The sequence below is a fragment of the Bombina bombina genome, chromosome 10 (genome assembly GCF_027579735.1).
Source record: "Bombina bombina isolate aBomBom1 chromosome 10, aBomBom1.pri, whole genome shotgun sequence".
Lineage (NCBI taxonomy): Eukaryota > Metazoa > Chordata > Amphibia > Anura > Bombinatoridae > Bombina > Bombina bombina.
This window is the reverse complement of record NC_069508.1, coordinates 192,302,242-192,318,172: the sequence shown is the minus strand read 5'-3', so window position 1 is coordinate 192,318,172 and position 15,931 is coordinate 192,302,242. Positions and strand designations below refer to the sequence as shown.

General features: G+C 36.5%; 1 protein-coding gene across 1 annotated transcript in view; it reads left to right on the top strand.

The window, feature by feature from the left end:
* TIE1 (tyrosine kinase with immunoglobulin like and EGF like domains 1) overlaps nt 1-15,931 on the top strand; it is a 154,908-nt gene that overhangs the window by 14,478 nt on the left and 124,499 nt on the right. Inside the window, exon 2 of the mRNA XM_053693608.1 lies at nt 15,038-15,328. Coding sequence (XP_053549583.1) covers nt 15,038-15,328 — 291 coding nt within the window. The remainder of the gene's footprint in view (nt 1-15,037; nt 15,329-15,931) is intronic.

The window sequence follows — 15,931 nt, the reverse complement described above, 5'->3', positions numbered from 1 at the left end:
CATCGATAAATGCCGACAGCATATGCTGGTGGCCCCCTGCAGATTCTTGGTCAATCGGCCGCTAACAGATAGGTTCCAATCATCCAATAGGATTAGAGCTGTTAAAATCCTATTGGCTGTTCCAATCAGTCAATAGGATTGAGCTTTCATCCTATTTGCTGATTGGAACAGCCAATAGGATGAGAGTTGCTCAAATTCTATTGGCTGATTGGAACAGCCAATAGGATTTTAGCAGCTCTAATCCTATTGGCTGATTGAAACCTTTCAGCCAATGGGAATGCAAGGGACACCATCTTGTATGACGTCACTTGCATTAAAGTTAAAGTTTACCGCAGCGACCGTATGAAGAGGAGCTCCACGCTGGATGTCTTCAGGATAATCCCGCTCCGCGCCGGATGAATGAAGATAGAAGATGCCATCTGGATGAAGACTTCTTGCAAGCCTGGATGAGGACTTCGCCGGCTGGATGAAGATGGAAGTGGCCGTCCGGATGAAGACTTCTTGACGGCTGGATGGATCCTTCAAGCGGGATTTCAATAAATGTAAGTGGATCGTCGGGGGTTTATTTAAGGTTTTTTGGGTGGGTTTTATTTTTAGATTAGGGTCTGGGCATGTAAAAGAGCTAAATGCCCCTTTTCAGGGCAATGGAGAGCTTAGGTTATTTTAGATAGGGTTTTAATTTGGAGGGGTTGATTGGTTGGGTGGTGGGTTTAACTGTTGGGGGGGGTTTGTAATTTTTATTACAGGTAAAAGAGCTGATTTCTTTGGAGCAATGCCCCACAAAAGGCCCTTTTAAGGGCCATTGGTAGTTTATTGTAGGCTAGGTTTTTTTTATTTTGGGGGGCTTTTTATTTTAATAGAGATATTAGATTAGGTGTAATTCTTTTTTATTTTTGATAATGTGGTTTGTTTTTTTCCGTAATTTAGTGTTTTTTATATTTTGTAACTTAGCGTTTATTTTTTTGGTAATTTAGTAATTTTTTAATAATGTTTAGTAGTAGATTTAAATAATTTGAGTAGGCTTAGGGTTTTTTAACCCCTTAATGACCGGACCATTTTTCAATTTTCTTACCCTTGACAATGGTTATTTTTATATTTCTGCAGTGTTTGCGTTTAGCTGTAATTTTCCTCTTACTCGTTTACTATACCCACACATATTATATACCATTTTTCTCGTCATTAAATGGACTTTCTAAAGATACCATTATTTTCATCATATCTTACAATTTACTAAAAAAAAAAAAGATAAAATATGAGGAAAAAATGGAAAAAAACACACTTTTTCTAACTTTGACCCCCAAAATCTGTTACACATCTACAATCACCAAAAAACACCCATGCTAAATAGCTTATAAATTTTGTCCTGAGTTTAGAAATACCCCATGTTCTTTGCTTTTTTTGCAATTTATGGGGCAATAAATATAAGTAGCACTTTGCTATTTCCAAACCACTTTTTTTTCAAAATTAGCGCTAGTTACTTTGGAACCCTGATATCTGTCAGGAATACCTGAATATCCCTTGACATGTATATATTTTGTTTTAGAAGACATCCCAAAGTATTGATCTAGGCCCATTTTGGTATATTTCATGCCACCATTTTCACCGCCAAATGCGATTAAAACTTGTTTGTCACAAACTTTAGGTTTCCCACTGAAATTATTTACAAACAGCTTCTGCAATTATGGCAAAAATGGTTGTAAATGCTTCTCTGGGATCCCCTTTTTCAGAAATAACAGACTTATATGGCTTTGTGGTTGCTTATTGGTAATTAGAAGGTCGCTAAATGCCGCTGCGCACCACACATGTTTTATGCCCAGGAGTGAAGGGGTTAATTAGGGAGCTTGTAGGGTTAATTTTAGCTTTAGTGTAGTGTAGTAGACAACCCCAAGTATTGATCTAGGCCCATTTTGGTATATTTTATGCCACCATTTCACCGCCAAATGCAAGCAAATAAAAAAAAAAACTTTACATTTTTCACAAACTTTAGGTTTCTCACTGAAATTATTTACAAACAGCTTGTGCAATTATGGCAGAAATTGTTGTAAAAGCTTCTCTGAGATCCCCTTTGTTCAGAAATAGCAGACTTATATGGCTTTGGCGTTGCTTTTTGGTAATTAGAAGGCCGCTAAATACTGCTGCGCACCACACGTGAATTATGCCCAGCAGTGAAGGGGTTAAATTAGGTAGCTTGTAGGGAGCTTGCAGGGTTAATTTTAGAGATCAGCCTCCCACCTGACACATCCCACCCCCTGATCCCTCCCAAACAGCTCTCTTCCCTCCCCCACCCCACAATTGTTACCGCCATCTTAAGTAGTGGCAGAAAGTCTGCCAGTACTAAATAAAAGAGTTTTTTTTTTTTTTTCAAATAAAAATTATAAAATATTTTAGTTGTGATGGACCCCTGCCTTAGCACCAACCTCCCTGATCCCCCCCTCCAGCTCTCTAACCCTCTCCCCTACCTAATTACCGCCATCTTGGGTACTGGCAGCTGTCTGCCAGTACCCAGTTTGGCCCCACAAACCAAACTATTTTAATTTTATTTATAACTTTTATTTGTATGTTTAATTATTTCTGTAGTGTAGCAGCCCCCCCACAATACCCCCACCCCCACCCCCTCCCCCTCCCAGATCCTTTTAAATTTTAAAAAAAAATAATAACTTTTTTTCCCCTTCCTTCTTCATTGGTGTCAGTGTGGCTAATGCGCGCATGTGCACGCGCGCACACGCTCCCTCCTCCCACCGGACAAAGGCACCATCGGCACCATCACTACCGGTGCAGAGAGGGCCACAGAGTGGCTCTCTCTGCATCGGAGGCTTGTAAAGGGGTATTGCAGGATGCCTCCATATCGAGGCATCACTGCAATACCCTCAGAGCTGCTGGAAGCGATTGTGATCACTTCCAGCACTCTGTTAGACAACTGACGTACCAGGTATTAATTATTGTCATTAACAGTTAGTTTTTGCATGACGTACCTGGTACGTCAGTTGTCTTTAAGGGGTTAATATATAATTTAGTTAATTTAAATGGTAGTTTAATTTAATTGTAGTATAATAGGGTAGGTTAATTAATAGTTTAAAATCAGTTTCTTTTAATTCTACAGGTAAGTTTAAATTTATTTTAAGATAGTTATGTTGTCATTTTAATTTAAAGTTAGCGGCTTGTTAGGTTTAGGAGCTAATAGCTTAATTTAGTTTATGGCAATGTGGGGGGCTGGCGGTTTAGGAGTTAATAGGTTTAGTTAGTGGTAGTGATGTGGGAGGCCAGAGGTTTAGGGGTTAATACATTTATTTAGTGGCGGCGGGGTCCGGTAACGGCTGGATAGGGGTTAATACATTTATTTAGGTTGCTGCAGAGTCAGGGAGCGGCGGGATAGGGGTTAGTAACTTGATTTAGGTTACGGCGGGGTCCGGGAGCAGCGGGATAGGGGTTAAACATTTTAGTATAGTGGCGGCGTTTAGTGACAGGGTATAAATAAAGTTGGTAAAAAGCTGAATAGACGCGAGATCGATGACTGCTAGTTAACAACAGTCCGATGCTCATCACCCCGTACTTGGTGCATGTCTTTTTGCCGGCTTGTTTTGTAAATATGGAGATCGTATTCAGGTCCGCGGCCGAAATGTTAGGTGATGTTAGGCGAGCGTATTGGTGCCGGTGAATGCAGCATAGTTGAGGCTTTTATAAATATTCCCCTTGGGTTTAATGTCCCTGTTTAATTAAACAGGGGCAAATTTATGCAAATATTTATGGATCTGTTACCAGAGATTATGGAGTTTATGGTCTCCAAAGATGTTCATCATGCACAATTAGAAGATGACAAGTGGCTGTTAGATTTGGCTTTTTTAACAGATTTCACACCTAAGTTAAATGACTTAAATTTAAATCTACAAGGGAAAAAAACAAAAATGCTGTTGGCAAGATAAGTTCTGTAGAAGCTTTTAAACAAAAAATAAAATTGCTGCTATCTTCGCAACTGCGGCATTATGAACTGCACACTTTCAAAAATATGACTAGAATATCAGAAGAGAGAATTTACACAGCTGGACAATGCACAATATATTGAACAAATAGAAAACATGAGAACAGAATTCAACAGGCAGGATTTTGCCTGGTTAGAACCTGTAACAAGATTTTTGTGCTACCTATTTGGTCAGGATGTTGATATTGAAAGCAGAGCTTCAACAATGCCCCCATTATTTCGGAATATCTGCATTTGAGACAGAAATACTAATTTTGCAGAATGATATTCCAATCAAGTTCAGTTTGTGCGTATTACAAGTTGAAAGCAAAACGTCTTTGCACGAGAGCAAACCAGATGGGCGCAAAAAGCAGAACTTCAAATATCGCAACCGTATTCCCCCAAATACTTAAATGGAGCGCAAAAAAGTGGAAAAAACTTACACTGTTACTTGTGCGCAAACCTGATTGTGTTTAATCAAGTGCACTAACCAGACATGAAATATGAATATAAAGAGAAGAATGTTTTATTTATTCTTAAATACATATTATATATATATATATATATATATATATATATATATATGTGTTTTTTTGTATAATATATATATATATATATATATATACACATTTAAATATATGTGATATTATATATACAATATATATATATATATATATATATATCATACTTAGAACATAGTCCCATAGGTGAAGAACATTGGAATACTAAGGGGCTGAATTATCAAGCTCCGAATGGAGCTTGATGCCCCTGTTTCCGCTCGAGCCTTCAGGGTCTCTAAAGACCGCTGCTCCATAACTGATCCGTTGCCTCTGAGGCTGCGGTCGGCAATCCGCCCAATCCTATATGATCGGGCTGATTGACACCCCCTGCTAGCGGCCGATTGGCTGCAAATCTGCAGGGGGCCGCATTGCACAAGCAGTTCTGGTGAACTGCTTGTGCAATGCTAAATGCCGACAACGTATGCTGTCGGCATTTAGCGATGTCTGACGGACATGATACACTACATTGTATAATGTCGGACAGATATTGATAAATCAGCCCCTAAATATTTACAGTAAATGCACAGTTGAAAATTGCATAAATATGATTTTACATGTTTTCAGCTACTTGACTGCAAAGGGCTCCAATGCACTTATAGATATGTCTATACATGTATACTTATGTATTTATCTGTTTAAATGTATGTTGGAACAAACAGTTACAATATCAGGGACAGTGATATTAAACCCTACTATGTAGGTATGAGCAGTATGGATACCAGAATAATCCGTAATTCTCAGCGGCGGTCAGTAAAAGGAAAGAAAGGTGCTATACCTCCCAAGCTGCGGCATCCGCAGCTTGCAGTTCTGTCTCCACTATGGAAGTTTTCAGCGTGTGACGTCACTGTCAGCCCCGCCCGATGAGCGTGTATTGGGAAGCCTGGTGGACGGCGTCTGCAGTTAGCTCTTCTTGCTAAACAGGTGGTCTTGATGGAATCGTAGCTTCCGTGTGCTGTTCCAGTACATCCGTTCTCAGCGGGCAATAAAACAGGAGTTAAACTCTCACCTCATAGACCCTGTGGATCTGTGCAGAAAGTCGAACAACTCATGTCCGTAGCTCAAGGGCAATCCGATACAGATATCCAACTATAGCAATAGGAAAAGTCCCGATAGAGCCAAACAAATGGCTATTCACTTTGAAGATGGTGCTGCTTCAATAGGCATAATGTATATCATCCAGAAAGCAGGGTTTAAACAGCAACAGAAGTATAAAGCATAACATTTATTAGTAAAAATGTTAAAAAATCCATGGAGATGAAAACCTCTTCAGATCTAACATCTCATACTTTGGTCGCTTCATAGATGACTTGCTTTTCATTTGGATAGGTGAGTCTGACAGCATAGCTGAATTTCTGATTTACATAAATCAGAATAATCTTAATCTTAAATTCACTTCTGCGATACATAAAACGACCATACATTTTCTAGACATCACTTTAGCAGGTACTCATGCAGGGAAAATTGAGCGCAGCATTTACAGGAAGCCCATATTGGGCAATTCGGTATTGCATGCTCGGAGTTGTAATCCCAAAAATGTCACACACTCAATAGCCAAGGGTCAATTGATCAGGGCTAAGAAGAACTGCTCCACTAATGAAACATTTGTGGAACATCAGAAGGACCTCCTAGATGTTCCTATCACTGGAACAAAACTCTGGGTAATTATTTATCCCCCACTGTCTTGAGCAATCCTTGTGCTACAACTAGTTCCTGGTTAACATCTAAAGGCATGTTTAGGTGTGGCAGTAACAGATGTAAAGCTTGTGACTTCATTATCATTTCTGACACATTTACATCAACAGTCACCAATCAATCATATGATATCAACTATTGTCTTAATTGTACTTCACAACTTGTTATCTATTTGATAACCTGCACTCTTTGTAATGTCCAATACGTTGGTCTTACAACACAAGACATCAGGTCCCGCATTAGGGAACATTTATCCACTATTAATGTGGGTAAATCCACCTCACCAATAGTACAACATTTTGTAGTCAAATATCAGAATGATGTTTCATCCCTCAGATGGTTGGCTATAGATTACATACCCTACCCCAAATGGGGTGGAGACAGGCAGAGATTATGGGAAAAACGTGAGATGCTGTGGATATTTAAGTTGTCAACCAAGGTTCCTCTAGGATTGAATGCAGAATATGATCTTATAAACTTTTGGGAATAAGTAGATTTACCTATGTATTTATTTGTCATTGCATTCTTTAATTGACTCAGTAGCCTCTAGTTATCAAGCTCCGTATTTACCTGCATTCGCCGGCCCAATACGCTCGCCTAACATCGCCAACGTGGACCTGAATACGTTCGCCAAAGTTATCAAGAAAGTTGTCAAGAAGCCATGCACCAAGTACAGCAGCGGACTGTTGTTAACTGACAGTCATCGATCTCGCTGCTCATCGGCTTCTTTGCAGCTTTCTTGCTAGCCTGTCACTAAGCACCCACACTAAACTATGCTGTTATACCCACTAAACCTCCGATCCCAGAGCCCCCCCCCGCACCTAAATAAACTTATTACCCCCTAAACCGCCGCTCCTGGACCCCTCTGCAACTATAATAAATATATTAACCCCTAAACCGCCGCTCCCGGACCCCGCCGCCACTATAATAAATATATGAACCGCCGCTCCCGGATCCCGCCGCCACTATAATAAATATATGAACCCCTAAACTGCCGCTCCCGGACCCTGCCGCCACCTACATTATACCTATTAACCCATAATCTGCCGCCCCCTATACCGCTGCCACCTACATAAAGTTATTAACCCCTATCCTGCCGATCCCAGACCCCGCCGCAAATAAATTAATTGTTTAACCCCTAAACCGCCGCACCAGGAGCCCTCCGCCACCTACATTACATTTATTAACCCCTATCCTGCCCCCCCCTACACCGCCGCCACCTACATTGCATTGATTAACCCCTAATCTACCCCCCTACACCGCCGCCACTATATTAAATGAATTAACCCCTAAACCTAAGTATAACCCTAACACCCCTAACTTAAATATTATTTAAATTAATCTAAATAAATATTACTATCATTAACTAAATTATTCCTATTTAAAACGAAATACTTACCTATAAAATAAACCCTAAGATAGCTACAATACAACTAATAGTTACATTGTAGCTATTTTAGGGTTTATTTTTATTTTACAGGCAACTTTGTAATTATTTTAACTAGGTACAATAGCTATTAAATAGTTATTAACTATTTAATAGCTATCTAGCTAAAATAGCTATAATGTAATTATTAATTATATTGTAGCTATCTTAGGGTTTATTTTATAGGTAAGTATTTACTTTTAAATAGGATTAATTTATTTAATGATTGGAATATTTATTTAGATTAATTTAAATAATATTTGTTTGGGGGGTGTTAGGGTTAGGGTGAGACTTAGGTTTTGGGGTTAATTCATTTAATATATTGGCGGCAGTGTAGGGGGGTAGATTAGGGGTTAATCAATGTACTGTAGGTGGCGGCGGTGTAGGGGGGGAGAAGGATAGGGGTTAATAAATGTAATGTAGGTGGTGGAGGGCTCCGGGTGCGGCGGTTTAGGGGTTAAACAGTTAATTTATTTGTGGTGGGGTCTGGGATCGGCAGGATAGGGGTTAATAACTTTATGTAGGTGGCGGCAGTATAGAGGCGGCAGATTAGGGGTTAATAGGTATAATGTAAGTGGCGGTGGGGACCGGGAGTGGTGGTTTAGGGGTTCATATATTTATTATAGTGGCAGTATAGTTGCGGCGGTTTAGGGGTTAATAAGTATAAAGTAGGTGGCGGCGGTATAGGGGGCGGCAGATTAGGGGTTAATAGGTATAATGTAGGTGGCGGTGGGGTCCGGGAGCGGCGGTTTAGGGGTTAATAAGTATAAAGTAGGTGGCGGCGGTGTAGGGGGGGCAGATTAGGGGTGTTTAGACTTGGGGTACATGTTAGGGTGTTAGGTGCAGACACTTCCCATAGAAATCAATGGGATATCGGGCAGCAGCGAACATGAGCTCTCACTGCTGTCAGACTCCCATTGATTCCTATGGGATCTGCCGCCTCCAGGGCGGTGGATTGAAAACCAGGTATGCTGGCCCGGAATAGTGTCGAGCGTACCTGCTAGTTCTTTGATAACTAGCAAAAGTAGTCAGATTGTGCTGAACTTGCATCTGGAATGACGTAAAAATCGATCTGTGTCGGACTGAGTCCGGCGGATCGTAGGTTACGTCACTAAATTCTACTTTTGCCGGTCTGTAGGGCTTGATAACTACAGCGAATCAGCCTCGCCACAAATAGGCTGCGGAATTCCAGCGTATTTGCGGTTGACGACTTGATAACTAGAGGCCAAAGTATCTTTATACTTTACCTATGACATTAGGCCATCTTTCCATTGTTTGTCCATAGCGTATATCTATACTTCTATTGTTATTTTTCTTTATTACTGCTCTCCCTATATGCTTCTAACTGGTTCTTATTTCTCTATTTTGTAACCAAGTTTAAGATCTTTTTAGCAGAGAGTTTAACGTATTATGTTTTTTCGCAGTTACTTCTAGTTACGTCACTAGAAAGGTGTGTTCACTTTTACCAATGGGTGCAAAGCACACCCTTTTGGACTTTTTAACATTTTTACTAATAAATGTTATGTTTTATACTTCTGTTGCTGCTTCAACCCTTCTTTCTGGTTGATATATATGTTTGTGAATACATATTCACACATATAAATACATATGTAAACATACATATATTTAGACAGGTGTAAGTATGTATCGCTACGTTTAAACCCTTTGCAGCCATTTTTTTCCTAACACCTATCTTTGAGCCCTTATAACTTTTTTATGCAATATTTTTTTCCAGTAGTTTTTATTAGACAGTGTTATTATGAGTGTAAATGTACTTTAATATGCATAACAGTTAACCAGAGCTGTGAAGTCGTGCTTTCCCGACGCACATTAAATTTAATTGCGCTTATGAAAACAGATTTATCGATCGCGCAACAGTTAGCGTGCCACTTGTAATCTAGCCCATATTCAGAGAGGGCTGTGGATAGGATGAGTGGAGGAGCTACAGGGAGTGCAGAATTATTAGGCAAATGAGTATTTTGACCACATCATCCTCTTTATGCATGTTGTCTTACTCCAAGCTGTATAGGCTCGAAAGCCTACTACCAATTAAGCATATTAGGTGATGTGCATCTCTGTAATGAGAAGGGGTGTGGTCTAATGACATCAAGACCCTATATCAGGTGTGCATAATTATTAGGCAACTTCCTTTCCTTTGGCAAAATGGGTCAAAAGAATGACTTGACAGGCTCAGAAAAGTCAAAAATAGTGAGATATCTTGCAGAGGGATGCAGCACTCTTAAAATTGCAAAGCTTCTGAAGCGTGATCATCGAACAATCAAGCGTTTCATTCAAAATAGTCAACAGGGTGGCAAGAAGCGTGTGGAAAAACCAAGGCGCAAAATAACTGCCCATGAACTGAGAAAAGTCAAGCGTGCAGCTGCCAAGATGCCACTTGCCACCAGTTTGGCCATATTTCAGAGCTGCAACATCACTGGAGTGCCCAAAAGCACAAGGTGTGCAATACTCAGAGACATGGCCAAGGTAAGAAAGGCTGAAAGACGACCACCACTGAACAAGACACACAAGCTGAAACGTCAAGACTGGGCCAAGAAATATCTCAAGACTGATTTTTCTAAGGTTTTATGGACTGATGAAATGAGAGTGAGTCTTGATGGGCCAGATGGATGGGCCCGCGGCTGGATTGGTAAAGGGCAGAGAGCTCCAGTCCAACTCAGACGCCAGCAAGGTGGAGGTGGAGTACTGGTTTGGGCTGGTATCATCAAAGATGAGCTTGTGGGGCCTTTTCGGGTTGAGGATGGAGTCAAGCTCAACTCCCAGTCCTACTGCCAGTTTCTGGAAGACACCTTCTTCAAGCAGTGGTACAGGAAGAAGTCTGCATCCTTCAAGAAAAACATGATTTTCATGCAGGACAATGCTCCATCACACGCGTCCAAGTACTCCACAGCGTGGCTGGCAAGAAAGGGTATAAAAGAAGAAAATCTAATGACATGGCCTCCTTGTTCACCTGATCTGAACCCCATTGAGAACCTGTGGTCCATCATCAAATGTGAGATTTACAAGGAGGGAATACAGTACACCTCTCTGAACAGTGTCTGGGAGGCTGTGGTTGCTGCTGCACGCAATGTTGATGGTGAACAGATCAAAACACTGACAGAATCCATGGATGGCAGGCTTTTGAGTGTCCTTGCAAAGAAAGGTGGCTATATTGGTCACTGATTTGTTTTTGTTTTGTTTTTGAATGTCAGAAATGTATATTTGTGAATGTTGAGATGTTATATTGGTTTCACTGGTAAAAATAAATAATTGAAATGGGTATATATTTGTTTTTTGTTAAGTTGCCTAATAATTATGCACAGTAATAGTCACCTGCACACACAGATATCCCCCTAAAATAGCTATAACTAAAAACAAACTAAAAACTACTTCCAAAACTATTCAGCTTTGATATTAATGAGTTTTTTGGGTTCATTGAGAACATGGTTGTTGTTCAATAATAAAATTAATCCTCAAAAATACAACTTGCCTAATAATTCTGCACTCCTTGTATATGCTTATATATATTTATTTATGTGTTAATATGTGTATATACATAAATATATCTGTATATGCTTATATATATTTATTTATGTGTTAATATGTGTATATACATAAATATATCTGTATATGCTTATATATATTTATTTATGTGTTAATATGTGTATATACATAAATATATCTGTATATGCTTATATATATTTATTTATGTGTTAATATGTGTATATACATAAATATATCTGTATATGCTTATATATATTTGTTTATGTGTTAATATGTGTATATACATAAATATATCTGTATATGCTTATATATATTTGTTTATGTGTTAATATGTGCATATACATAAATATATCTGTATATGCTTATATATATTTATTTATGTGTTAATATGTGCATATACATAAATATATCTGTATATGCTTATATATATTTATTTATGTGTTAATATGTGCATATACATAAACATATCTGTATATGCTTATATATATATTTATTTATGTGTTAATATGTGTATATACATAAATATATCTGTATATGCTTATATATATTTATATATTTATTTATATATTTATTACAAAACGCTATAAAAAGGGACTAGCCAGTCCTCTCCATATACCGCCCTGACGAAGCCCGGTCTGTCTATCAGCCCTGCGGGTGAAACGCGCATTGGCTAAGCCGACCGGCCTACGTGGTGCACGCTACAAACACAGCCTCCAGACCGCATGGATGATGATACCTGCGGTGAATACAGAAGCGCAACAATTGTAACTTGAGGATTAAATAAGTTACGAAGACGCATCTTGCCACAGCGATATGTCTGAATGAAATAGCAAGGTCGTATATGTTCTATCATGGTTCATTAATATGGACTGTATCACGGTCATACACAATTACTGATACAATTGCTCTTTATTCTTGAGAGCTTGCATGTATAGTTGATCCGGAAGCAATATACTTACAAAGAACGTTGACTCTGGGTACTTTTGTAACATTTGTGGAGGATAGCAACATTGTTGCTCATATCTTATGCTGACTTCATAGTAACAACACTGTGAACTGCTTTTCTTCTTGCTTGCTATAATTCTCTTTGCATGCAGCCACACTTGTCAGCATTCCAGGATCCCAGAAATACTGAGGAAATACTATCATCTGTGCTTTATGCTATAACCCTCTATTTTGCTTACGTTTCCTACTGCAAGCTTTGCATTATTAGCTAACAAAAAAGCACTAATATGGCACATACTGTCTGTTACTATTGCTTATAAATGTCTTTTTACATGCATATTGTTAAATTCAAGGAAGCCTAACTTAGAGACCACTTAGATCCTGGTAATAACTACCACTTTATGTACTGCCCAGTATTATACTCTCCTTGTTTGGAGTACTGTGAGCAGTTGGGTGTAGTGAGTCTAAAAATAAGGCCTTCTTCCTTGACTATATATAAAATCGCTATTCACTGCATACCATATTGTGACTGTGATAAAAAGTTGTGACTTGCTTCTGTTTATGGTACCCTTATTTGACCTCTTAGATCCCACTTTCTAATACCTGCCCAGGGCATACCTCTTTAAAAGGGGTTCTGTGAGCAGCAGGGTGTAGAGGTTCTATAAAGGTATCACATATTATTTCTACTAAGCTTTGGCTGTTTGTTATTTAATTTTTCTTTGTACGAGCTGTGTACCCCTGACCGGTCAGGTTTTGAATACGAACTCTAGTATGTACATAAGTAACTATTGTTTCCTTATTAACTTCCTACTACGAATGTGATACAGTGTGCTGTATCTTTATCATCTGGGGAGTGGTGTACATACAGTTGGAAGATTTCCCTGTTCACAATTGGATTAAAAATTCACTGTTTAAATACGTACTATGGTCTAATGAGCTTTATTTTTTTCAAAAAGAGTGCTGAAATCCCTGTCTTTAAACAACTAGGATCACATTCCTAGTCATTTCTCCCTTCTCTAAACCATAAAAAAAAAAAAAAAAAAAATATATATATATATATTTATTTATGTGTTAATATGTGTATATACATAAATATATCTGTATGTGCTTATATATATTTGTTTATGTGTTAATATGTGTATATACATAAATATATCTGTATATGCTTATATATATTTATTTATGTCTTAATATGTGTATATACATAAATATATCTGTATATGCTTATATATATTTATTTATGTGTTAATATGTGTATATACATAAATATATCTGTATATGCTTATATATATTTATTTATGTCTTAATATGTGTATATACATAAATATATCTGTATATGCTTATATATATTTATTTATGTGTTAATATGTGTATATACATAAATATATCTGTATATGCTTATATATATTTATTTATGTGTTAATGTGTATATACATAAATATATCTGTATATGCTTATATATATTTATTTATGTGTTAATATGTGTATATACATAAATATATCTGTATATGCTTATATATATTTATTTATGTGTTAATATGTGCATATACATAAATATATCTGTATATGCTTATACATATTTATTTATGTGTTAATATGTGTATATACATAAATATATCTGTATATGCTTATATATATTTATTTATGTGTTAATATGTGCATATACATAAATATATCTGTATATGCTTATATATATTTATTTATGTGTTAATATGTGCATATACATAAATATATCTCTATATGCTTATATATATATTTATTTATGTGTTAATATGTGCATATACATAAATATATCTGTATATGCTTATATATATTTATGTGTTAATATGTGCATATACATAAATATATCTGTATATGCTTATATATATTTATGTGTTAATATGTGCATATACATAAATATATCTGTATATGCTTATATATATTTATTTATGTGTTAATATGTGCATATACATAAACATATCTGTATATGCTTATATATATTTATTTATGTGTTAATATGTGTATATACATAAATATATCTGTATATGCTTATATATATTTATTTATGTGTTAATATGTGCATATACATAAATATATCTGTATATGCTTATATATATTTATTTATGTGTTAATATGTGTATATACATAAATATATCTGTATATGCTTATATATATTTATTTATGTGTTAATATGTGTATATACATAAATATATCTGTATATGCTTATATATATTTATGTGTTAATATGTGTATATACATAAATATATCTGTATATGCTTATATATATTTATTTATGTGTTAATATGTGCATATACATAAATATATCTGTATATGCTTATATATATTTATTTATGTGTTAATATGTGCATATACATAAATATATCTGTATATGCTTATATATATTTATTTATGTGTTAATATGTGCATATACATAAATATATCTGTATATGCTTATATATATTTATTTATGTGTTAATATGTGTATATACATAAATATATCTGTATATGCTTATATATATTTATTTATGTGTTAATATGTGTATATACATAAATATATCTGTATATATTCATTTACATATATTTTTATTTTGCTGCCAGCGCTGTGCGAATTACCCCCGCACTGTGCTAGGTGCTTGACAACAAGGCTCTTATTGGAGCCTATGCTCTAGTGGTCGCATTTGCATAGTGCCTAACTTGTAATGTGCGCTGCTATTACGGAGTGGAGCGCAAATTTTGCGCTCGGAAAAATGCAATATTGCACTCCACTCATGATCTGAATAAGCCTGAATGTTTACTTTAGCTTCATGAGAGCAAAAGGTAATGAAAGGGCAGCCCACTGAGTATCCTTTATCAAAGCTCTATGGGGGCATGTGCCACAAGTTGAGAAACAAGGCTCTACACAAGCCATGCAACATTTCCTTCTGACTTTAAATCTAAAGATCTTCAGCCTCATTATTTATTTACTTTTTTAATGTTTAGGAGCTGTCCTTGATGTCACATTGGTGTCAGTAGCCAATGCCAACCGTGGAGGAGACTTTCGTTTGTGGTGTGTGACAGGAGAGCGAGACATGAGGGGCTCTGACCTGCGGATAGAAAGGGATAACAACATTGTACGCACTACATCAAAGAAACGATTCAAAACCAAAACTTCAGAGAAGGATGTGCAAGCCACTGACTTCTCGTCCAATGAACTTGTAGGGGTCTTCTACTGCCGGGGAAAAGCTTCTTCAGAAATTACACAAATTCTCTATGTGTATAACAGTCCAAATGGTAAGGCACAAACATTTCTTTAATGAAATAGGTGAAGAATAAAAGACTGTAGTTTAGATGACAAGAAATCCAAACCATATGCTAGAATATCTACTATAATACTTGGAACTATTTACCTGGAATTTGTCCATTGGTTCACTTGGGCTTACAGATATTGTACTGAATATTAATTTTGGTTCAATTTAAAAGTCTATCTATCTATCTATCTATCTATCTATCTATCTATCTATCTATCTATATATATATATATATATATATATATATATATATATATATATATATATACATACATATATCCAAGGGATTATGAGTGTAAACATATCAGTAGTATCACAAATTAAAAAAAGTTCAAATGGTTAAATGACATTAAAGCAAAATAAATGCTAGATAAGGATATTTGTAAAGCACATATTAGTTTCACAAAACAATCTTAATGTATTTTATAAATTATAATGGAGAAATAAGTGTAAAGTTTTAGTTTTTTATAAAGTAAAAGGTACTGCCATCTTGAAACCCAGGTTTCCCCTTTTCTAAGTTTTTTAAAGGACAATTAGGACAAATAAAAAAGTAATATGTGGGTGCAAACAATGGCTGAGTGAAATA